This window comes from Carettochelys insculpta, chromosome 12 (genome assembly GCF_033958435.1).
Source record: "Carettochelys insculpta isolate YL-2023 chromosome 12, ASM3395843v1, whole genome shotgun sequence".
NCBI classification, from domain to species: domain Eukaryota; kingdom Metazoa; phylum Chordata; order Testudines; family Carettochelyidae; genus Carettochelys; species Carettochelys insculpta.
In genome coordinates, this window is record NC_134148.1 from 26,508,678 (window position 1) to 26,534,172 (window position 25,495).

Genomic DNA, 25,495 nt, shown 5'->3' on the forward strand with positions numbered 1-25,495 from the left:
ATGCTGAACGTGGCGGGGTCCCTCTTACCTGCCCTACGACTGGCAGGGAAGGTTTGAACGAGCCTCTTCTCCCGCCCCCCGGCTAAGTGCACTCCCGCTGCACAAAGGAAAGGAGCCGGGAGCCCCTTCGCCCTGCGGCAGCCAATAGGGAGCGCGGGGGGGGGGCGGTGGGAGCTGATATAAAGGCCGCAGGGAGCGGCTCGCTCCCTCGTTGGCTGCTGGCCTAGGGTCGTTGCTGCTGCTCGCTGCGGAGCAATGCTGCGAGTGCGGTGCCTGCGCGGAGGGAGCAGGGGGGCCGAAGCGGCGCATTACATCGGGTCCCGGGTGGGTACCGAGCCCGTCCCCGCTGCAGTGCAGAGCCGGGGGGCGGGGGACAGGCGCGTGCGGGGGTGGGGCTCTGTGCGCAGGGACCCGAGGGAGGGGATGTGTGTGCAGCGGGATGCGCTGAGAGATGGGGGGCTGTGCAGGAGACGGGCGGTTATTGGAGTACAGAGGGGGCACTTTGGGGGGCTCTGATTGTGTGAAGGAAGCATTGGGGTAACTGGAGACACGGGTTCTTGGGGTGCAGAAGGGGGCACTAGCGGTTCTTGGGGTGCAGACGGAGGCTGTGGGGGTTACTGGAGACACACTGGGGCTATTGGGGAGGCAGAAGTTGGTTCTGAGCAGGCTTTTAAGAGGCACTGATGGACTCTCCCAGCCGGGTTCATGGTGGTAAGACCAATCGCATCCCTCTGCCTCTCTCTCTCCTTAGTGGTTGAGTGGACCCCGTCTGGTTATCACTGACTCTCCTGGTCCTTGAGCAGAGCCCTGTTTCCATTAGATGCCTGCGGGCTGGAGGCACCTGTGAGGGTGAGCTTCTGGGTTTAGGAAGAGGAGACCCCCTTGGACCAGGGTCTGGTGCTGAGCTAATCTGGTCTGGAGTGGTCTGGGGTAGCTATCATCAAGGCAATGATCCTGCCACCCAATGGACCTGGGAGCTCAGTACCCACCCTCAGAGGTGCCTGGTGACCCAGCAACTGCCCACACCCACCAGCCCACCATGGGGTATGTGTGAGCGTTACTAGCAAGCCCCTCAATGCTCTGCCATACTTGGTGTGCTTGCTATAGCAGGAGGAGTCCTGCTGACTGGCTAGCTTTTCCCAACAGCCTGGGCTCTGGGAATCCGGGGGGCTCACCACCAGGGCTTAGATGGCTAGGGAATTGCTTAGAGCACTCTGGGCATCGGGGAGAGGCAGTGGGGGTCTAGAAGAGCAAGGTAATAGAGCTAACTGAACTTCAGTGCACTGGGGTCCAGGCTACCGCATCTGAAGTTTTTTATTTTGTTTATTTTATTTTTAAGTTGCTTATAAATCTTTGGGTAGGGGCTAGGGGAAGCTAGATTTTTTTTCCAAATTATTGATACATTTTTGCTTTCTGTTTTCTAGCTACAATAGTTTGCTGTGGAACTAGCACAATGAATGTAATATGCTTAATTTGCTGCAGTTTCACTTGCAGCTTTGAAAAGCTTTGTTTGACTTTTGCCCAAATTCCCATATTTAATTTGTATTTCACATTCCCAGTCACCCCCCTACCTCCCCCATCTGCCATGCACATACAATCTGAGCTAGTGAAACAAATACAATAGCTGCTGTTGCTACGGTAACTTTTCCCCATTCATCATTCGTATTCTTCTTTTCATGAACCTAGAGAGGCCAAATTAGCTGTAACTGTTGAAGTTTGACTACTAAACAGTTAAATGTTGTTTCACATGGACGGTTTTTATTTTCTTTAAAGGTGAAATGTCCTTTAAGATCACAGTAGGATAGCTGTAATAAAGAGCTTTTATGATGTCAAAAGACTTTTGGGTAAAGCACACTGCAGTGGAAATATTCTGTAAAGGGAGAATTGAGTACCAGTGTCTTTTGTGTTTGTGATAGAGTTGTGTGATAAAGCTGTTTTGTTTTTTTTCCTTTTCCTTCCCTTCCTCCTTTAAGCTTGGAAGATCCTTTACAGGATGGGTGCAGCGAACTTTCCAGAGCACCCAGGCAGCTGCTGCCTCCCAGAATTCCTGTGCTGCTGATGACAATAAGGCCACTGCCCCTGTTCCCGAAGATTGCCCTGTCTGTTCGTACAATGAATGGGACCCTCTTGAGGAAGTAATTGTGGGAAGAGCTGAAAATGCCTGTGTCCCTCCTTTTTCTGTGGAGGTTAAGGTAAAATTTTTATCCTGAAAAAAGGCCCAAAATATCCCTTTATGTGTACAATTTTTTAGAGTGCAGTCGCCTGTGTTGCACACATCGTTTACATGAATAAGTTTAAAGGAGGCACTCAGCATATCCTAATCCCTATTAAAAACAGTAAGAAGTCCTGTGGCACCTTATAGAATAACAAATTTTTCTGGAGCATAAGCTTTTGTGGGCAAAGATCCGTTTTGTCAGATGTGTGACATGAATCACATGAACACATGCCTTATAGGTTTCATGCATCTGTGTGTCTGTAAGGTGCACTGGACTTCTTGTGGCTTTTGTGGATACAGGGTAACATGGCTATTCCTCTGATATTTAATCCCTGTATTTACCAGGGTGGTGCTGCTAGAATAGCTACATTTTTTTAAACTCAAATTCTAGAACTGAGAAAATGGTGACAATTATTAGCTCAATTATCATGTGCAATATTCACATCTCTTCTGCACAGACTAGAACTTGGCTTTGTCCAGACTGCAGGCTTCTGTCGGGAGACTGCATTGGAAACGTTCTGCTGACATCCCCGTTTTCCTCATTCCACAAAGAAGAAGGGATGACTCGGCAGAGGGATTTTCCTGATGTTTGGCCCAATGTGGATGAGCCAAATGTTGGGAAAGCCTCTGCCGAAAGAACGGTCAGCAAGAGATATGCAAATGTGATGCACAATTTGCATATCTTTTGCCAACAGTTCTCAGCAAGCTAGATGCAGCTGAAATGAACTAAAGTTGTAGAAAATTCCAAGGCTACCTTTTAATTCTCTTCTAGCTGATGACCCTCATTTTGCAATTTGCCAAGAGCATGTGCTAAGAATCAATATCAGTATTGCCACTTGCTTGTTTACCATAGGTTCTTATTTACTTCCTGAATCTGGACTAGCCAGGGCATCACAATGGGATTATATTCACTCTCTTCAGTCTTTCGTCCAGGTGTTAAGCATTCAGGCAGCATCCAGGTTTGTGTGCCTGAATTTTTCAGTATTGTGGCAGTATAGCTTTGGGTTTTGGTTTTACTTCTGTACTGGCACACTCTCTAGTAAGGCAGTTTCTGTAGCATAAATTAGGCTGGATGAAAGCATAGAACAGGAAGATTCTTTTGGGTAGGTTCTGTTCCTTCTGTCTGAGTTAATGACTTTAGTCAGAGCCAGCCTGGCTATTGACACTGTAGCATCTTTGAGATGTAGTATAAAGTTCTAGCTGCAAGTCAGGAGGATTCTTTAATTTACATAGAAAACTCTTCACTGGAAATCCCAAACAATAGACACAATGTACAGAGTTGTCCATTTTCCAAGTGTATTTTGAATTAAAGTTGCAGAATAAACATGACCCAACCTTTTCCTCACAAATTTAGTTCTACTTTAAGGTGCTTGACTTCAACTTTTTTTTTTTGAGGTACAACTTTGAAATCTTCCATTAATTAGAAATGGACTAAAATGCTTTTAAAAGTAGAATTAAACTTGTGCAGATGCCGAATTTCTAACAACATTTCTCTTCACTAACTTATTCTAAAAGTGGAAAGAAAAGGTTTTTAAACTTCCAGAAGTGAAGTTTAGAGATTAGACCAAGGGCCAGCAACCTTTCCCAGAGTGCTGAAATTTGACCTTTTGACCTCCATGTACGTTCAAAGTGCCTGTGATACTTTTTAACGTTACTAATAGTCCTACTTACAACAGCTTCATTAATAAATAAATGAAGATTCAGAGCTTTACTGTTTAGGTGGTGGTTGGTAGCATTAGCTGTTTTTTTGTTACTCCGCAGGCGGCATGGCTTTGAGCAAGCTCCCAGCTGCATGGGGGAGGAGGGGTAGGGCTGAGCTCCCACCTTGCGTGCCAATGAAAATTGGCTCGCGTGCCACTTTTGGCATGTGTGCTGGGGGTTACTGACCCCTGGATTAGACCATCAGGCTCCAATAGAACTGTGAAGAACACCCCACACCCCTATCCGCACACCTCCAAACGTGAGATTCATTCTCTACTCCCGAGAGGTGGATGCTTGAGGTAAAACCCTGGTACTACTGAATAATAGAAGTATTGCCATTTGCTCAAATGCAGCCTGGATTTCATCTGTAGAGAGCTGTGGCTCTTCAGCATCCAGCTTTGATATCCCATTCTGGCCCTGCAAAAGATAATCAGTCTTCCCGGAAATGAAGGAAATCAGAACGTGATTCTTATAAAATAAAAGAGAAAAAAGCAGACAACATATTTCTAAAATCTTTGCAGTAATACCTATATGTTATGAAGGAATTATAGAGGGTATGAAGAAAAGTTTTTAACTGGTTTTGTTGCTTATGATATTATGGGCAAAGAGTTGTCCTCTCAACACTTTCCAGATACTCTAAATGTCATTAGAAGTACTGTATTCCTGAGACTGGTAAATATTTTAATATGTATGGCTGCTGCTATTACATTATAACCCAGGTCTCATGTTTGCTTGAGCCTCTAATTTTAGCTAAAATTTTCCCCTATGTCAGCCGCAATATCTATAGCACAGTGAGGTATGGGAAGTGTAGAATTTCATCCTTAACTCAAAAATTTCATGTCTTGTGTTGAAAGTACTAAATTCTCTGGAGAAAACGTAGACATACAAAGCATATGTTGTTGGAAGCATTCTTTGGTCTGGTATTCTGAAAAGCACCATAGTTCCTCCATGTATTTAAACAAGTCCTGCTGGAACACAGGCTTCTTTCGTAACTCTTTCAGAAGGAGCAGTATTAAACTGTACTGTAATGAGACTATTCTGCAAAGGGAAGAAAACAGTGTTTATAACCCACTTGGGAAAACTGTAAGAATATCTGGACGTGTCTAGTGAGTGACCATAGAACTCCCAAGTAAGACCCATTGACAGATGTATTTTTCTTCTATAGCTTTTCTTTCCTCACTGCAGTTCAGCTGCTGACATATTGTGTCTCAAATATTCCTGCAAACTGCTCATTTGAAATAGTGGTGCAGTGAACCATGGCTGCAGTCACTGTATCCTATTGCAGTTTGTGAGGCTTGTTTTTGGCACACACTTCAGTCTTTTGGCTGTAATCAATAAACGATGTGCATAGCATAAGAAGGAGGGAAGCATGAAGCGAAGCATGGTAACACTATGTGTCTGAGACAAATATAATTAGAGTTGGCTCCTGAGACTACTAAAGGGCAATCTGGGTGGTATAAAGCATGTGGAAGGATCTCCGTAAGTATCCAGGCCACATTTGGGATAACTTTGGAATTTTAATTTGAGGGATTTGCTAATTCACACTGACAGAGAAATCCATTGTGAGTTAAAAAAAAAAAAAAACCCACCACATCCTAGATGTGTTCTTCTGTGGCAATTCAGTTTTTAACTAACATAAGAAATATTTTTGCAGTACATTTTGTGAAAATAATGAAGTCTTCGTAAAGAAGTTTTGCTGCAGCTCTCTGATATTGTATCAGAAGAAAGATTGCCATTTGTGCTAATGATAAATATTGTATTAGCAAGCATCTGCAGTATTTTGACATGAGTCTCTTTCCTTTTTATGGACTAGCAACAATTTTCATTGCTAGTTTGAACATATAGAATCATAGAATTCTAGGGCTGGAAGGGACCTCAGGAGGTCGTCTAGTCCAGCCCCCTGCCTAAAGCAGGATAAACCCCAACTAAATCGTCTCAGCCAAGACTATGTCAAGCTAGGACTTAAAAACCTCTAGGGATGGAGATTCTACCACCTTTCTCAGTAACGCATTATGGTATTTCTCCACCCTCGTGGTGAAATAGTTTTTCCTAATATCCAACATACACTTCTCCCTCTGTAACTTCAGACCATTGCTCCTTGTTCTGCCATCTGTTACCATTGAGACCAGTCTCTCTCCATCTTCTTTAGAGCCCCCTTTCAGGAAGTTGAAGGCTGCTATCAAATTGCCCCTCAGTCTTCTCTTCTGCAAAACAAATAAGCCCAAATCTCTCAGGCTCTCTTCATAGGTCATGTGGTCCAGCCCCTTAATAAGTTTCGTTGCTCTTCCCTGAACCCTCTCCAGTGCATCCACATCCTTTCTATACAGGGGGGCCCAGAACTGGACGCAGTACTCCAGATATGGCCTCACCAGTGCTGAGGAGAGGAATAATAACCTCTCTAGATCTGCTGGAACATTAACTTTACATCAAATAAATAGCTAGACATGAAACTTATTAAATTATGTTTCTTTTAAAACTCAATATGAATATTTAAAATAGACTTCCATCAGTAACGTATAACCTCATTTATTATTTATTAGGTAAGTAACTAAGTAAATATAAATCTCCCCATTGGAGTCATTAGTGAGGCCACAATACCACATTTAGAAACTACATCTGCTATATAAGGAGTGATGTTGAATGCTTGCTCTGACATGACTAAATTGTGTCGGAGCAAGACGCTTAGAAAAAGATAGAGCTTCTCTTTAAACAGGTTCTGAAAGTGTGAAGAAAATAAAGGATAGTTTAATATAGCTTTAGGTAAGATACAATAAAAACATTTAATATTGTAGCAGCAACTCTTTAAGGCTTTGCTGAAATATTCTAGCTTATATGTAGGGAGCCAGAAGTAAGAAGATATAACTGCATCATCTGCATTTCTGCCAGCTGTCTTGCAATATGCATACGTATTACTCTCCCATTTCAAACATTGTAGCATTGAAGGGAAATTTAAACAGGCAATGCTGCTGATGAGAGGCAGAATCTTGGCTCTGAGGTACTTAAGGTGGCTGTAGTCTCCCAGGAAGGATAAATTCAAAACTTCCTGGGATGCCAATAGGGAAGTCTTTGTCAGTAGCAGAGGATGTGGGAAAGAGGGGAGATGACGAGGAACAGGGGAAGAGGAAGCTATATAAATTCCTTTGATAAGGTTGCTGACATTGTCTTGGCTCTGAACCATACTTCTTTCTTCTTGGACTGTACCATGAGGTGTATAAAGATCAGTATAGGTCATAGGAAACAATGTATGACTGGATTTGAAGGCAGGAGTGGCTCTAGCTGTGTTGCTGGTTAGAGCAAGAAATGTGTTTATGGTCCCTTGACACATAGTGCCTGAGCTAATGTGCCCCCCTCTTCAGCTGGCCAATCAGTGGAGGAGGAAGAAGGAGAGCATCTGGGGCGCATGGGGGTAGGGGAAGCTGGCCAATCAGACTGAGTGAAAATGGCTGGCCAATCCAAGCAGAGAGAGTGCAGTGGTGCAATGACACCTTGAGAAAGCTGGTGCCCAGGACAACTGCCCCAAACAGCTGGCATCAGAGGACTCAGTGCTGTAGGCAACTTTGAGAGAAGGCAGAGGACTCTTAGGTGCATCTTGCATGCTTCCAAAGCATTGTACAACCACTTGGCCAATTGTTCAGGCACAACAGAATGCACAGAGCCCAAGGCATGGGGTGGTGTGCAAAAACAGTCTAAAGCTCTTTTCTCATCTTTAGTTCAGGTGCTGCCTTGCTGGCTGTTCTCCTGGTGCAATCAGAGCAGCCTTCAGACTGCTCTAATTTTTATGGTTCTAGGAGACTGAAATCTCAGCCTAGAGTCAGTGTGGTGTCAGGACATCCCTGCCACATAACTTTTTGCCTGGCTGTGCCGTGAGCAGAGATGGTCACTGTGAGATCATCTTTACACTAGCGTGATTTTCTCCATACTAGTTAATCCAGTGTTGCAAGTAGATGATGCAACCAGTGTGGTGATCTGTGATGAACGGACCATTCTTTTATTTCTTGCATGGGAAGGGGAGAGGGAAGCAGAGGGAGCCGGAATATATAGTGGGCGAAAAGGAGCAAAGACTTTCTAGTCTTTATTTTGCCAGATGTGTTCTTCATGGCACTGGAAATAACCTGCTCGTGTCATGTATGACAGTCTCATCTTATTAACTGAACTGGATTCCACTGGAATGCTGAGCTCTTCACATGATCAACACGTGTCTTCTGAACAGCTGCTACATTTTGTGAGGTGATCAAATTACCCACAACTTGCCAGGAAAAGAAAATAGCTCTGCTCACAAAAGGAAACAAGAGGAACTGCTTGAACCAGTGGGCAGGATGGCCATGCAGAGATGTCTGCTCCTCTCCTACCTGGGAACAGGGTGGTGTGTTTGGACACGTACAACTTTAAAACTTGCTTGCGAGTGGCTGGAGTTTTGCTCCACTGCATAGGTCTGTGACACGAGTACGTAGGTAGGCAAGATAGAAGGGTTGGCTAAAGTCAGTCTGGCAACCCTATGATGGACACCATTGGCCTTAACCTGTGTGGTCACAGCCCCATCTGAAGGCTTTATCCTGTCTGCGCTGGCTCTTTTCACATTATAGAGGCAGGGGTAGGACTTTCCTGGGCTATTGAGGAGGCCTCACTGTCATTTCTATTCAGGCAGGTTGTGGCTCCTTCATCCCACAAATTTCATTCCCTATACACAGGGGAGCTGGAGCCTCTCTCAGAGGATGGAGTTGCCAGCTCTCATCTACTTCTGTCTGTGTGACCTCTCCTTATGTGATTCCAGAAGAGCCACAACAGATTGGCAGCTGTGTCGGCCACTCCCATAACTACAGTCCCTTACTGCATTGGCAGGATCAGAGCAGTGGGTTTCAGCATTAACAGCCTTGTTAGACCCCTCAGGCAGTTCATATCTCACACTGTTGTTTCAGACCATCTGCAGTCCGAGGCTGTCACCGCTGCTCCAATGATCCTCTGGCCATGTTTTCTAGCTTTTTTTCCACAGCTGAGGACTAGAAACACAATTCTTCTAAAATGAAAGCTGAGATGTCAAAACGATATGGTGACTTGTTGGTCTAGGGGTGCAAGTCTTTGGGAGAGGGGTAGCTGAGTGGTTTGAGCATTGGCCTGCTAAACCCAGGGTTGTGAGCTTAATCCTTGAGGAGGCTATTTAGGGGTCTGGGGCCAAATAGATTAAAGAGGAAAAAAAAATCTGTCAGGAGTAGGGCTTGGCCCTGCCAAGAGGGCAGGGGACTGGACTTGATGACCTCCCAAGGTCCCTTCCAGTTCTACATAGTGCATATCTCCATTTATTTATTTTTATCAGAGGCTCCAGGCACATGGCTACCCTGTTTGTCTTAATCTGGTTCTGACAAGTGGCAATGAATTGGCTTCTGCTCCTTCCCCTTCCAGAATGTATTTCTTTCCCCTCACAGTATGGGCCACAAGCCCCCTTCTGCCCCATGGCGAGTCACTGGGGAAGCTGACCATCTGCCCTTTGAATGCTTCAGAATCCCCAACATTAACAGAACTAACATATGACAGCACTGAAATGAGAAAGCATGAGGTGGGTGGCTCATTAGAATAAGGGTAGGTGTACACAGCAAAGTTATTTTGAAATAATGGACATGAAGAGCTGTTATTTCAAAATAACTATTCTGGCATCTACACAACACAATCACAATTGGAAAATAATTTCAAAATAGCCATTGGCTTATTTTGAAATAGGTAACCCTCATTCTGTGAGGAATAGTGCCTGTTTTGAAAGAGCTATTTCAAAATAGGTGCTGTTAAGACTGGGAATAGAGCCTATTTTGAAATAAGCCATAGTGTGTCCAATGGCTGTAGTTCGAAATAGACTCTAGGACTACGTTTACACTACAGCAATCTGTTGAAAGAAGTTACTGTTGGAAGATATCGTCTGGCAAAACTTCTGTTGACAGATCACAGCCAAACATTGAATGAGATCACCCTGTCGATCTGCTCTGTTTACAGAGAGCGGCAAGACTGACCGGTCACTCTCTCGACAGAATGGCCAACAGGAAGCACAACAAATAGGGCTGCCCACTGACCCGGAAGCCCTGTCTGTCAACAGAGGGGCCCCATGAAGCCTCCACACATCTTTTTTTGTCAACAGAGTCTATTGAAAAAAGCGTTCTGCCTCATGTGGGAGAGGCAGAAGGCCGTCGACAGAAGTGCCAAATTCTGTTGACAGTGTGTTGACAGAACACATCTTTAGGGTGGACATTCTGCAAGTTTGTCAACAAAGCTCTTTAGTGTAGACATAGCTTATGTGTGTAAATTCTGTATTGTGAAATAGCTAAGTGCTATTTCAAAGTGCATTTTTATGTGTAGCAGCATTATTTTGAAACAAGCTCTTCTGGAATAGCTCTTCCAGAATGTTTTATTTCAAAATAAGGCTACTGTGCAGACATACACTAAAAGAAAATTAAAAGTACCAATTTCTCTATGAAGTGAACATGATGGGGGGCCATAGTAGGTCAGTGAAACAAGTAACAAGACCTGTACCATTGAGATTTCACTGACCGACTATTGGGCATTCTTATGAACTCTTCAGGGTAGAGTTGTGTTTCTTGTGTGTCATGCCCCTCTCGACACGGGCATTTGGGTACTGCTGGAGGATAAATGTTAAATAATTATACAAAGTGAATTTAGAAGGATGTTTGCTCTAAGTTGCTTCATTTTGTACTTGCATAGGGTTCAAGTTTTTGTTTAGTGGGGGTTGTCTCCACAGCTTTTCAAATCAACTATTTGGCTTTTGCATATGCTCAGAGTGTATCAGCAGAAGACACGAGTATTTGCGTATGTGTGAGAAAAGCAAACCCCAGTCCTATGTTCTTTCATTCAAGGGAGTAAATATTTTTCAAAACCCTCAGTCTTGGTGCTGTGTTAATGCTGCTACTCTGAGTCACTCTTAGGTTTCAGATGTGGTTGCTTGGGGATGGGTGGAGAGATGTTTGTAAAATGCAAAGTGGTAACAGATGGTGCAGATGAAAGTGTCACTACTGAACTCTGATTGTCAACATACACAGATGGAGTTATTTATTCTTTGGTATATGGTTTTAGTCGGGCCAACCCAGTGAGGTCAACCAGTGCAGTTCTAGCTTACTGGGGGCCCCACACAGAAATATCTTAGCCCCCCCTCACATTAAAACAGGCAAGTTCCTATAATAAAGCAGATGTGGGCTTCTGTTGAGCTGCTTGGGACTGTAAGCAATTGCTTACTCAGCTAGTGCCTAGTATGGGCTCCGGAGGTCACTCTGAGGAGAACGCTTTCTGAGAAGAGGGAAGTATTTCTTTACTTAGGTTACTCGTCTCCTTTTATGGAGACAAGTAACGAGTTGGCTTAGAGTGAACACATCTGTATAAAGAAATGTCAGATGAATGGATGCAATAGCTTGAACATTCTCTCTGAAAGCTAAATGCTGAACTTGCAGCTTGTGAATGAAATTTATGCTCTTGTCACATTCCAGGCCACTTGTACGCTCAGGTCTCTTTCTGCTATTTGTAGCTCTCTTAATCTTGGCAGCACATGGCATGTGCAGACTATAGCTGGTGTTGGAGCTATTTATCTCCTGGCCCTCATGTACAGCTGAAATTCAACCCCAGACACAGATGTAACTGTTGGCTGAGCCAGCCACCTCATTGACCACGCTGAGCAGGCTTGCTGACAACAGGGTGGCTATGGGAGCAGTTTTCCTCAGGGCTCGATGATTCAAAAGGGCCCAAGACTCCCAGCTGCTGCTACTGTGCCAGCAGTGGTGTCCTTATGAATCACTGCTGGAGTGCTGTGTGGCACGCTCTGAGTAGCTCTCACTGCTGCTTGAGGAGTGAAGGCTACGGTGCAATGTGCTCTGAGCAGCAGTGAAGGCTGACTTCCCCAGCCCCGCCTCTTCCACAACAGGCCCCACCCCTTCTAGGTACGTGGAGCCAAGCCCCTCCGCACCTTGGATTCAGAGGCAGAGAGCCAAAAATTTGTCTTCCCTCAAGCATATATGCTTTTCAGGAATTGGCATGTGCAAATGGCAGGCCATAGAACAGGTCAGCAACCTTGCTGAGGCGGAGTGCCAAAATTTAACCTATTGACTTCTGTGTACGGTCCGAGAGCTGGTGACACTTTTTAAAGTCACCAGTAGTCCTACTTACAACAGCTTCATTAATAAATAAATTAAGATGAGAGCTTTACCATTTAGGTGGCTATTCATAGCATTAGTTGTTTTGTTATTCCACAGGTGGTACTGCTTAGAGCAAGCTCCCAGCTACTTGGGAGAGGAGGGGCAGGACTGAATATTGGCTCACATGCCAGTCTTGTCACCAGTGCTGGGGGTTGCTAACCTCTGCCACAGAACATAGATGCACAAACCACATCCACTGTACACATGAATAGTATTTAAAATATTACAGACATGTTAAGGGCTGCCAGCTCCTGCCCTAGTGGCATTATCTGCAGTTATGAGCCTTCTCCTGTTCCCTTGTCTCAGGTCCCTAGGTGCATGACGGACCTGTAAACCATTGGTAATTCTTTCCATACCTACTGTGAACCCTATTGCAGAAGCAGCTGCAGAGCTTTCGGAGGGGGGACCTGATACAAGTTGGAGAATGTGGTGTCAGTGGAAAGACGTGGTGGTTGAGAAACGTTTCCTAAGACCAGTAATGTATAAATTATACAATCAACTCCACTATGTAAAACATAACCAAATATTGCAGTGTTCTTATGGCCAGTTCTCTGTTGCCTTTTATTTTCAGGCCAACACGTATGAAAAGAACTGGGGGTTCTATCAGAAGTTTGGAGGACAGAGCTTCCCCAGAGAGCACTTGAAAAAAGCTATTGCTGAAATTGAAGAAATGTGCAACATTCTGAAAATGGAAGGAGTTATTGTCAAGAGGCCTGAGCCAATTGACTGGTCAGTCAAATATAAAACACCTGACTTTGAGTCTACAGGTAAATAGCATTCTTCATCTGAAGTATTTAGAACTGTTGTTGAGCATCTAGGTCAAGGGTGTCCAACAGGTGGCCTGGTTGCTGTGGTGGGACTGGCTGCTGCAAGGCCAGCTGATGCAGAGCCCCAGCTGGGGTGTGGAGCCAGCAGGAGAGAGAGAGAGTGTGTGTGTGTGTGTGTGTGTTAAGCCTGAGGGTGGGCAGAGGCCCATTTGTGGTTGCAGCAGAGGGTTAAAGCTGGGGGTGGGGGAGCGGTTTGGCGCTGCAAAGGGTTTAACACAGCGGGGGTGGTTTGGAGCTATTTTGTGTTCAGCCCCGCGGAACACACAAAAGATTGCCATGTGGCCCCAGATGAAAAAGAGGTTGGACACTCCTGACGTAGGCCAAGTAAGTAAATCCTATCCATTTTGCTGTGGGATGGGCTAACTGGCCTTTGAGAGATCCCCTATAGTTCACAAGCTGCTGTGAAATCTAAACACTGTTTACTATATGGAACAAAATGACAAATAGGTGAAACACTTGCACCAGTTAATGTGAATGGGGACTGGCTGCAGGATTTCTCATTATTTTAAACATCAAATATATCTCTAGGTATTTTTTTTAACCAGTATTTTGCACAAATCCGGGATCGACAGTGAAAATGCCTAGCATCTTAGACAGGAAAGTGATTTTTTTCTTATAAAAAGTTTTGTCCATCTCTCTGCATTAAAGTAGGACTATCTGCTGAACTGGTCACCTCTAGCTGTGGTGCTTTAGGGGTCTCGTTTGGTAAGTTATATTGACTTCTTAGTCAATATAACTAGCATCTGATGAAGTGAGTCTGTGCTCACGAAAGCTCGTGTTCAAAACTTTTCTGTTAGTCTATAAGGTGCCACAAGACCCTTTGTTGCTGTAGTTAAAAATTGACATTTTTCATGTGGAGCTTGTGCTCACCATTCACTGAAAAAATAGCTTCCACTTTTCTCTTCCATTTTTTATTTTTATAAAAGGGGCAAATATCTCACTGAAATGTTTTAAATTAGGCTTCTGGAGAAGTTCATTCATAGTTACCTGAGTTAACTTACGTTAACCAAGTAATGTCCTGGCTCAATGTTCCCTCTATTTTTTCCCATTCATGTGCAGAATAAATTTTGTTATCTACACCAAGGCATGTGTGATGTGCACCATCAATAGAAACACATGCTGACAGCTCTGGGTGCTCTACTAATCAGCTGCACGGTATTTGAATCTCTTCTAGGTGGCTGCCCAAGGGCACAGCTTACAGGGAACACTTCTCTGGACATTTGTAGATTGAGAGTAGCTTTGCTTTAGTAAAGAAGCAAGCTTTGGGCAATTTTGCATTGGTAACTGCAGTGAGGTGCGCTATCAGTTTTTAAGGGACACTTTGGCTTTGAAACTTACCCAAAGGGGAAAAATAATCAGAAGTTGCCCTTCCAATTTTTTTTAATTTCTGTGGCTGTTTGAAAGACTCACATAAATAAGGGCGACAGTAAAAATGACGGCACACAGGCTCATCCAGTGGAGAAAGTGATCTCATTGAAAGATTAGCAAAATGTTTATCTCATCTTTCAATTCTAGTAATTGTAGGTGTTGTGACAATAAAGTTTTAAAATTTGTTCTTTTTAAGTTTTTTAAAAATGATCTTATCTTTTTAAAAATGAGAGACATTCCTGCTTGTAGCAAGCAGAATAATTGTAGCTGTGTCAGTCTTGGAAAGAAAAGGTGGGCGAGGTAACTCCTTTTACCCAATATCTTCTATTCAGGAGAGAGACAAGCTTTCAAGCCACAGAGGGCTCTTCTTCTGGTCTGGGAAGGGATTGTTTTGCGTAAGTGGTAAGAATGGATTCTAAGGGACCGTTCCAGGTAGAATGGCCCAGTAAGACTTTTGCAGTCATAGGGCAAAAAGAGGGGGTTAGTGGAGTGCAGATTGTTGTTTCAAAAAAAACCCATAAATCCATTATGTATTCAGACTGTTTTTTTTTTTTTTTGAAGTCTAGCAAATTTATGAATTTAAGCTCCAGGCTTGTCTTTGGAAGTATTGTGCAGGTTTCCTTTAAGTATGAGTGATAGGTCTGTTGTGCAGTTGTACAAAATGTTCACCCACAGATGTTTTAGTTTCATATCCTTTCCCTGTGTGAGCTCATCCAAGAGCACAATGATTGTCTTGGTTGTAGCCATGCATTCTTGGGCTGGGATGATTGTCCAAGTAGCCTCATCAGTTTTAATGATTTTTCCCCCCCCTCATAGGTATGTATGCTGCCATGCCAAGAGACATCTTGTTAGTAGTTGGAAATGAAATTATTGAGGCACCAATGGCTTGGCGTGCTCGTTTCTTTGAATATCGAGCTTACAGGCCAGTTATCAAAGATTACTTCCACCGTGGTGCCAAGTGGACTACAGCACCCAAACCCACAATGGCTGATGAACTCTATGACCAGGTATCCCTCTCACCTTGTCTTCATAACATCAGGAGATGTTTGCACAGAATGTGCTGTTGGGTAGTTTCAGCCTTCAGTTTAGATTTGGGAAACTTGACAAAACTCTAAACATTTCTTTTAATGTTGAAATGAAAAAAAATCTGTGTTGCTGGTTTCTTGTTGTTTGGCTTCAGTATTCTCAGTGAAGTGCTCCTAACCCAAACTGTTGAAGCAAGAGCTGTCCTTAGTAAGAACAAGATGTGAAACTGAGTAGAAATGGTTATAGCTAAAAATAAATGAGCTAGTTTATTTTCATTATTCAAAGGGAGATAAAGGTAAAAATAAATAGTTTAAGTGATGAAAAGTAATCTAGACTTCTAAAAGCTGCAGACCATATTGTTGGGAAAAGGTGAAGAATTTCTTTTCCGTTCTAAAGTTAACCAGGCCTTCTCCTTAACACTTACCAACTGGAATAATCAGTTGTATAGTCCCTCAATGAAGATTTGTTAAGGAGTTTGAAGATTTCATTAAGGTGAAAGATGTTCAAAATTTAAGTTTATCCATATAGGGCTGTGTCTACACTAGCCCAAAACTTCGAAATGGCCATGCAAATGGCCATTTCGAAGTTTACTAATGAAGCCCTGAAATACATATTCAGCGCCTCATTAGAATGCTGGCGACTGTGGCACTTTGAAATTGACGTGGCTCATCCAGACAGGGCTCCTTTTCAAAAAGACCCCGGCAACTTCGAAATCCCCTTATTCCTAACAGCAGATAGGAATAAGGGGATTTCGAAGTCGATGGGGTCCTTTTGAAAAGGAGCCCCATCTGGACGAGCCAGGCCACGGTGAGCCGCATCAATTTTGAAGTGCCGTGGCTGCCAGCATTCTAATGAGGTGCTGAATATGTATTTCAGAGCTTCATTAGTAAACTTCAAAATGGCCATTTCAAAGTTTTGGGCTAGTGTAGACACAGCCATATAGTCTCTGAAGAAATTGGTTGGGGCTTCTGAAATAGTTTGTTCTTTGAGTTTGCTGTAATGGTTTCATTAGCTCTCAATATGAACTTATCTCTAGGAGTTCTGTCTTAATTTAGTATGTAATTAACCCCTCCTTTACTGAAGTAACAGTATCGCTGAAGTCAATGGTGTGTGTGTGTTTGTGTGTGTGCGCGTGTACTTCTACTCCAGTAATTTTCTGGAGGGGACACAGGTGACTTATACTTAAGTACATTTCCCCACTTCCCAAAGCAACTGCACTGTGACTCAAGTAACTTTCTGGTACTTTTTCGACCTCTGTTTATCTGGCTCTAAACAATACTGTTAAACTGGTGACTGATGGCAGCCGGGGTGCATGTGATGTGATTTTTGTTTTTTTAATGGTTAACAATAAACTAATGACATTTTTTGTAAACAAATTTTAAAGTAATATCCTTTAGACTAACACAGTAAATTTAAAAACTGTCAGGGGATGGCAAATGCCTGTTAAATAGACTTCATTATCACTTGACTGGCTCTTTCACAGGTTCTATTAATAGGTCTTTTTAAATTGTAAGTTAACTAGTTCCTCTTCAGAGGAAGCAGAGCCACAGAACAGGGATACGAAGAGGCAGGTGTGTGTACATTAAGACCTCATGATGCCCCAAATCTTTGAGTGCCTCATGCAGTTGTGTATTCTGCATACGAATGAGGATGGCTCTATTTCCACTGGCCAGCCAGAGCTGGCCTAGACATCTGTCACAGCATATTTTAAGACATATTTTTTCAGTTTCCTTTGTTCCTTGTGGTATATTTGTCTTTCAACAAAGGTATGGGCCTTTGGTGTCCACTTTGGGTAGTTGCACATCATTTGTTTTAGTTGTGCCATGTCTCTATGATGCTGTAAGTGTTTTAAATATCTGGAAGGTCTTACCTACTATGTTAAAATGCAGCATGTTTGGGAGATGGGAGTTGTGGCTTCTCCATTCTGAAATGTGACAAAAGCACAACATTGTAGCTGTGTTAGAATTTTAAGACTGCAAAGGATTTCCTCATGCTGTGTGTGCTACAATTGTTACACTGGCAGTTACAGTTAACCGAGTTATTGCCGATGTCAAAGCTGAGCAATGAATACACTGCCAAGGGCAGTCCATTTTTTGTATGCAGCAACTGACTGTATTTCTCTATTTAAAGCATCTCCTGTTTCTCAATGCACTTGATAAACTAATGATTACTTCAGCTATTTGAACCTGTATGGCAATGAGGTTGACGCCTGCTTCCTTTATTTTCACTCCAAAACTCAAGAAAACGTTAATTTTAAGGAACTTGGTGGATACCAATTTAAACACAGCTATTTTTCTAAATTTTAACACATTTATAGCTCCAAAGCTTTCCCACTACCAGTTCAACCAGGCTAAATTTGTTGTGTGTACTTTGTCTTCTCTCTGACAACCAGGATTACCCCATCTGCTCCGTGCAAGATCGACATATACTGGCTGCACAGGGAAAATTTGTGACAACTGAATTTGAGCCATGCTTTGATGCTGCCGACTTCATTAGAGCTGGAAGGGATATTTTTGTACAGAGAAGCCAGGTAAACAGTCCGGTTTCTATAATTTCTTGATATTTTAGTTACTGAATTTCTCTACATGTAAAACAGTATAGTGGACAAGGAAAGTTATTCCCCATAAACAGGACATATGACATGCAGGATGAGACCCCAGCATAGCTGCCTTAATAGAGAGTGCACAAACTGGTTTTTGTAATAACCGTAGAAAATAATTAGTATTTTTTAGTAAACAGGATCAAATGTTCGGCAGGTTATGGATTATAAAGCTAAAACTTAATTTACTGTTGGTCGCATTTCCAGGTTACCAACAATTCAGGCATTGAGTGGATGCGGAGACATCTTGCACCAGAGTATAGGGTGCATACAATCTCCTTTAAGGATCCTAACCCTATGCATATTGATGCCACACTCAACATCATTGGGCCTGGTCTTGTGCTGTCCAACCCAGATCGTCCATGTCACCAGGTAAGACAGTAGCAAATGCTTCGGGGAGGAAAAGAAGCAAAACCACGTTGCGCTCAGCTTGCCTGGAGTAACTAGCTGTTGTACAATTACTGATTCACAACCATGTGTCTTTGGCAGTCATGTATATTCTTGTGCTCTTGCTGCTAAAGCCCTGAGTGCCTCCGAGAACAGGGATTTGCATAGTGATGGTGTGGCCATGAAGTATGTGTTGAAATCTGTATTTATGCTACCATTGGAACTCCAGCTGCGAGCATAACAGGAATTATCTAGCAGCTCCTCAGTCCCCGCACAGCTCCTCCTTCCCTGTTAGAAATCACTTGTGGAAAGCCTGTAACATCACTCTTTTGTTATGTGGGTAGACTGTAAATGTATATGTGTGTAGACTTTAATATATATTAGGCTGCATGGAATCTCCAGGGAAACGTAAAATATAGGTATTCTACATCTTGAAGTGTTGAGCATTGCATGTAGCATCTTCTTGGGTCAAAAGAGATAGACGTGCAGATTCTTTAGCTCTTCAGCTGAGTTTTTGTCTTTGTATTTATTCTAAAAGCCTGGCTCTCAGCCTACTGTTCCTGAATCTTTACCAGGAGGAAGAGTTCAGACACCCCTTGCCCAGGCAGCTGTGGAATAACTGAGAAATATTTTGAAGGGAAAGAGCCAGGACAAATGTAGAAACTCAGCCCATACTTCATTATAGGGTTGGGGGTTCTGAACAGGTTAAGTGCACAGGGGAGGCAGGCCCATTTCAGTTTAATAATATGTTTTTATAATGTGCTAGGATCTGGGGCCTTCAATAAGAACCCCATTGTGCCTGTACAGGCACATAATAAAGTTAAGACTGCCCCTGCCCTCAGAGAGTTATGTTTCAGTACACACAGTAACAACCAGGAAGGCTTACCAATATTTGAAGATCCCCCTCCCCATCCAGCCCCCAAAAGTCTCCTGCAGGTTAGATTGCCAAGTTTGGGTACAAGAGATGAATGTGCACTCAACGACTGGAAGGTGAAGGAGTAGGCTTTATTTTATTTTATTTAATTTTTTTACTTGTAATGGTGATGCTACTTGGCCAGTTTCTGTAAGTGCACTTGCTGTCCCTCATTTCTGAAAACTCTGCTGAGTGTATTGATGGTGTAGCAGAGTGCTGTGTAGTACAGAACCAGAGCTCCTCCTGTAGGTGGCATTTTAACAAGGAGTTTCCACAAAAGCACCCTCTAGCATGCACTGTTCTGTATCACGGCTAATAAATATCTGTCAATCTCGGAGTTTTATTTAGCTGAATTGTTCCATTTAATTTGAGAAGACAGAGTATGGTTATAGTAAATATTAGGTAGTAAAAATAAATTATTCCCTAGGATGCCCATAGACTGGTGCTGTTTGTTACATGGGCTGCGCAAAGAACCAGTTTATTCCTGCTATGTCTTTTCTGTGGAGCATGGGTCATGGGAAGAATAGCAATATACTCTTCCGCAAAATTCTTTGTCCTCGAATAGAAATCTCATTGATATAACTAGTCCTTTCTGCGGTAAGACACACAAGAAACACTACCACATACGTGCAATGAAATACCAGTCGCCATTCATAAATCCACTTTAATCTGTTTGATTTACCTGTTTTTACATGCAGATTATTTTTTCAAGCTGTAGATTTGTAGTGGGCACAATCCAAAGAAATGAATTCTGGTAGGATCTTTGAAAGAATTGGTAACAGTGCTTACGTGAAAAGTGGATCCATAAAAGGAACTTGAACATGGAGAGGATTGTGGCTTGGTGCATTGGGACAGGAGAGGGAGTGCTATGGAAAACAGCATAGACAAAATGCACGGAGTTGGAGGAGGCACTGAATGTTTTTACCTAATATCTTTCAGATTGAATTCTTCAAGAAAGCAGGTTGGACAGTGATTCACCCTCCATTGCCGCTTATCCCAGACGGTATGTTGGATTCGCTGGGTGGTGGCTGCTTTAAAAACTCCTTGGCGTTTCAGTTTGTAAGGCCAAAACAATGCAAATGTAATAACTGCTATATTAAGAGAAGCATTTTAATTCTTTTAGACCACCCACTGTGGATGTCCTCAAAATGGCTCTCTATGAACGTGTTAATGCTGGATGAAAAACGAGTGATGGTGGATGCCAATGAGACTCCAATTCAAAAGATGTTTGAAGATCTAGGTAAGTCCTGATTTTGTTTACACACTAAGATTGAAATGGAAATATCTTAAGCTGTCAGTTATGTTTGTATCAGTGAATGAAGTCTGTACTCAGACAACCTTATTTATTTTGTAGCCAAACACCATGAAAAATGTTTAATTTCAGTTTGAAATATTCTGTGTACTTTGAATTCTTAAAACTTGACAAAGGGTTTTCAGCTCCCTTAGCTGTCACGGGAGTGACAGTTTCTGGGACTAATTCTGTGACAGGGCAAAGGTCATTCCTTGGAGTACTGTCATGCAAAAGAGAGGAGAACTCAAACTAATTGCTTAAAATGCCTATAAAATGAATTACATTTACTGCATATTGCGTATTAGGAAGGAGATGGGGAGCAGCCTGTGAAAATTTGTTGCTATAGAAGAGATGGATTCAATCAGTCACGTTAGAAATAAGATACAGAGAAACGTAAGTCTTAGCAAGATGCATTGGAGATGCATTCTGTACTTGTGAAGAGACAGCTGGCAATTAATTATGGAATTATAGAACTGGAAGGGATCTTGAGAAATCATCTTGTCCAGTCCTTAGCACTCCTGGAAAGACTTGAGTGTTATCTAGTTCAGCCCTGATAGGTGTTTGTCCAACCTGCTCTGAAAAATCTCCAGGGATAGAGATTGCACAGGCAATTTATTCCAGTGTTTAACCACCCTGAGTTGGGAAGTTTTTCCTAGTGTCCAATAAAAACTGCCCTTGCTGCTGCAATTCAAGCCCATTACTTCGGGTGCATTTCTCAGAGATTAAGGAAAACTATTTTCTCCCTCTTTCTTGTAACAACCCTTAGCTGTGTCTACATGTTAATGAGTGAGTTCAAAAGATGATAATGAGGCGCTGCAATGCATATGCAGTGACTCATTAGCATAATGGGGGGCCACGGCGATTCGAAAGTGCCGCTTTCAAATCGCACACCACCTGTGGAGACAGGGGCCTTTTGAAAGGACCCCACAGTCTTCGAAAACCCCTTTTTCCTAACACCAGATATTCCTATCTGGTGTTAGGAAGAAGGGGCTTTTGAAGACTGCAGGGTCCTTTCGAAAGGCCCCCATCTCCACAGGAGGTGCGTGATTCGAAAGCAACACTTTCGAATTACTGTGGCCGCCATTATGCTAATGAGACACTGCATATTCATATCAGCACCTCATTAGCATCTTTCAAACTTGCTCATTAACATGCCCCTTCCAAAAGGAAGGGGCTCATGTAGACACAGCACAGAAGTACATCCCTATTTTACAGCTTGGCAGGAGGAAGTTCAGAGCCCTATAGAATGTCAATGGGAGAGCTGGGACTGAAGTGTAGGATTGTGGGGCTCACAGCCACAGTCTGTCTTGGGTAGGTCGAGGCAAACTTCAGTAGGTGCACTCGCCTTTGACACTAACGTAGTCTCATGTTCCTCTCTGCTGAGATCATTCTCCTTCCTCCTCACACCCCACCATTTCTCTTTTTCCTCCTCAGAAGAAGACAGTCTTCCCCTACTGGGAAGCACACACTCTCTCTCTCCCTTAAGTCCACCACTCGTCTCCCCCATAATTCCTTCCATTTCTCCCCTCTGTCATCCATCCTTCCTCCTCCTCTAAATTTTGAGGAGTAAAGGGACTTCGAAATTGCCCCAGCACTTCAAAGTGCCGGCGGGTGAGCAGCGGCTAGACATGTGCCAGTACTTCGAAGTTTAAAACTTTGAAGTTGCCACCGGGGGGGGGAGGAATTTGCGTAATGAAGTGCTGCCTATGCATGGCAGCACTTAAGCAGTAAACTCCCAACACCCTAATTACCGTCCTTCCTTCGAAGGAAGGTGGTAGTGTAGACAAGCCCTGAATGAGTTGCTGGACTGAGAACAAATCATTCCCAGCTCACTAACTTGTAATCAGGCCTTTTAGAGCAGAGCCGTGAAAAAACGCAACCTAAATGGCTCTCCCGAATGCTGCAAATTCCACGAGGTAATGAAGCCCCTGGAGGGCCTTCGTCAGAAATTTTTTTTCTGTGCTCTGATCTCAGTCTGTCTTTTGGTGTTTGTTTTGTGGAAGCAGAATCATAGCTGAGACATGAGGGATGAAATGAATTTGGAACTGTTCCAGGAAAAGAGTATCTCTGCCTCTTTCTCTTGTCATGGACTGAGGAAATATGCTGTAAACTCAGCACTTTTTGAATGCCAGATTACTGGTAAACCACAGTTTTAAAGTCATATTATGTGGCCACTAAACTCCAATTGAGCCTGCTGAGAAACCGGTATAAATTAGTCCTACTTGTATCCTGGCTTTTCTGATTCTTCACACTTATACAGCAAAGGATCACTTTTATGTTTTTGAATAGGACACACAGCAGGGCCAAAACCCACTGCGGGTCCTGAGACAAGAGGTACGTATGTGTGTGGCAGGGGGGAGCAGCTCTGCACCCCCAGAAAGGGCAGGGCTGTGGGTGGAAGGGGCTGGGGCAGCCAGGCCTTAGCACTGCCTGGACCATGGTTCGCCCTCCCCCTCTTAGAGCCATGTGGAGTGCGCAGAGCTCCAGTAGCAATTCAAAGGGGCCCAGGGCTCCAGCTGTCACCACTGCTGCTGTGGCAACCAGGAGCCCTGGGCCCCTTTGAATTGCCAGGTCCCAAGGCAATTATCCCCTTTGCCACACATCAAACAGTGTCTCAGCATCAGGCACTGTGTGTGCCTGGAATAAAGAGACTATGCACTGTGGTTAGAAGAGCAGTCAGCACTGAGCAGAGGAATTCTTAGCAAATGGGTATGAAATATTTCATAGGACATAACATGCAGTCATTTGTTATCTCTGAGCAGTGCCTAACCTGTCTGTCTTTCCCCTTTTCTTTCTGTGTTCTCCCATGTATATTTTCCTTACAGGCATTTCTACAATTAAAGTGAATATTCGCCATGCCAATTCCTTGGGAGGCGGTTTCCATTGCTGGACATGTGACATTCGCCGCCGTGGTACCCTACAGTCTTATTTAGACTAGTCTTGAGCCAGATGAGCAACCTTGGCTCAGCTTGCGTGAAATAAGTCTGGGAAATGAAGATACTTACTTTCACCTTCCTGCTAGAACAAATGCATGAGCTGTAGTGTTTAAGTAACAGTGTTCCTAACAGTGGTCTGAACAGTGTTGATTCACTCTTCTCAATAGGCAGATGCATTTGAAACTACTCCCATCAGCAACACAGATCTTCTGGCTGGCTTTTTGAAAGATTTCCTCGATTCGTGAAACCACTTCAGCATGGCTTCAAAAGTGAAAAACTTGATAATACATCTAAGGTTCTTGCTCAAAAAGCTTGACCACTAACATTAGCCATCTACCTCTATTTAATATTCTATCAAAAAGGCAGCTAGAAATGTTAGACCTGAGTTTAACATTCATTTTTCTTTCCAGTCAGTGTTGTGCGTGTATATGTATATCATAGTTTTTAATACTATTAAAACAGACTTAATCACACAGAATTTACATAGATGCCAGCTAATTACATCAGTATGTGTTACATGCTTTAGATAGCTGAATTATACAAGTACTAGGAGAAATTCTTCAGAATTGTGTTAATCTCCTCAATTAGACTTTGAAAAAATCCTGTTTTTACTTATTCCCTTGTTCCAAAAGTTTCTATTGTGTTTCCTGTTTTAGAATATTTTATTCAAATGTATAATGCTTCACTGACCACTTTTATATCGCTGTAACTGGTTCTCTTATTAAACTCTGCACATGTGCAAATGAATACCAGAGATGATAGGTCTGCAAGTTTCATCCTACAAATGTTTACGTAAAATGTAGGGTTTCTTAACTATCTTAAAACTGCTAAGCTAATGGTGAATTTGTGACGAGAGCACACACAGTGCTGGCAAACTGTTCTAATATTGATTACTGGACGTGTATTTTTTATGCTAATAAACTTTTTTGCATTCACAATTTAAACTTTTGTAGCAAATTTTACTAAGAGATGAGTGAATGTGATGTGCTTATTCAGTAAGGCTAGTACTACACTCATCCCTAGTGCCGGCTGTTTGATGCAAATGAGCACTCTCAAAAGTGCAAAGTGATCACTCATTTGCATATTCACACAGCTCGTTTGGATATCTATAGCAGAAAACAAGCAGCGAAGATGTGGTTCTGCTGGCAAAAGCCCCCTTTGTTGGCAGCCCCTTATTCCTAATTTTTTCCAGGGATAAGGGACTGGTGACAGAGGGGGATTTTGGCAGCACAGCCATGTCGTCTTTGCTTGTTTTCTGCTGTGGATATGCAAATGAGCCGTGTGGATATGCAAATGAGATGTCATTTTGCATTTTTGAGGCGGCTTATTTGCATCAAGCAGCCAGCACTAGGGATGAGTATAAACCTAGCCAAAAACGGGATAGGTTTCTGTATGTATGAGAAACTCCCAGCTCATTTGAGCTACAAAGCAAAGTCAGCTTATTAAAACCTGTATTGCAGCTTGTGCCTTACACAGTGCATTTTGTGTGAGAAAGCAATTTTCTCCTTCACAGCTGTAGTCAGGTTTCTTTATCACAGAGTTTACTAAATTAATAGTACCATCTACCACAGGGTAAGGCAGAAGAACAGGCAAAGTTGAAATGAGACAATTTTTCTTGGCAAATCAGCGTGGGTTCGGAATTTGCCCTATTAATAGAAGTCTCTACACTCTCCTGGGACTTGAGCCTATTTTTTGTGTAGCCCTGAGAATTTTGCTATTGCTTTCAGTGGAAGCAGGACTGGGCTTTTACTCAGATGTTGTAGGTAGGTGGAGGGAGATGGTAACGATCATTCTTCTTTAAAATCACTCTATGTGGCCCAGTACTGAAACTGCAAAGCTTCAGTGTACATTGTCTACAGAGCTTCCTGTAGTTTTCTTCAGAAATATGGCTGAAGACATTGTAAGCTCCAGGTCTGAGTCTACACGTGTCCCTTCCTTTTGAAAGGGGCATGTTAATGAGCAGGTTTGGAATATGCTAATGAGGCACTGGAATGAATATGCAGCGCCTCATTAGCATAATGGCGGCCACAGCAATTTGAAAGTGCAGCTTTT

At 43.0% G+C, this 25,495-nt stretch overlaps 1 protein-coding gene across 1 annotated transcript; it reads left to right on the forward strand.

The window, feature by feature from the left end:
* Positions 1-203: 203 nt before the first annotated feature.
* Positions 204-24,387, forward strand: GATM (glycine amidinotransferase). Its single transcript, XM_075006684.1, has 9 exons — positions 204-324; positions 1,974-2,192; positions 12,668-12,863; positions 15,108-15,298; positions 17,710-17,847; positions 18,124-18,288; positions 20,156-20,219; positions 20,340-20,456; positions 23,333-24,387. Exons 1-9 carry the CDS (start codon positions 256-258, stop codon positions 23,443-23,445), a joined length of 1,272 nt encoding a protein of 423 aa, XP_074862785.1. The 5' UTR covers positions 204-255; the 3' UTR covers positions 23,446-24,387.
* Positions 24,388-25,495: the final 1,108 nt, after the last annotated feature.

Coding starts and splice junctions, on each gene's coding strand:
- GATM (XM_075006684.1), top strand. CDS start 256: ATGCTGCGAGTGCGGTGCCTGCGCGGAGGGAGCAGGGGGGCCGAAGCG. Junction 325..1,973: donor CGCATTACATCGGGTCCCGG/GTGGGTACCGAG, acceptor TCCTCCTTTAAG/CTTGGAAGATCCTTTACAGG. Junction 18,289..20,155: donor CAGATCGTCCATGTCACCAG/GTAAGACAGTAG, acceptor AATATCTTTCAG/ATTGAATTCTTCAAGAAAGC.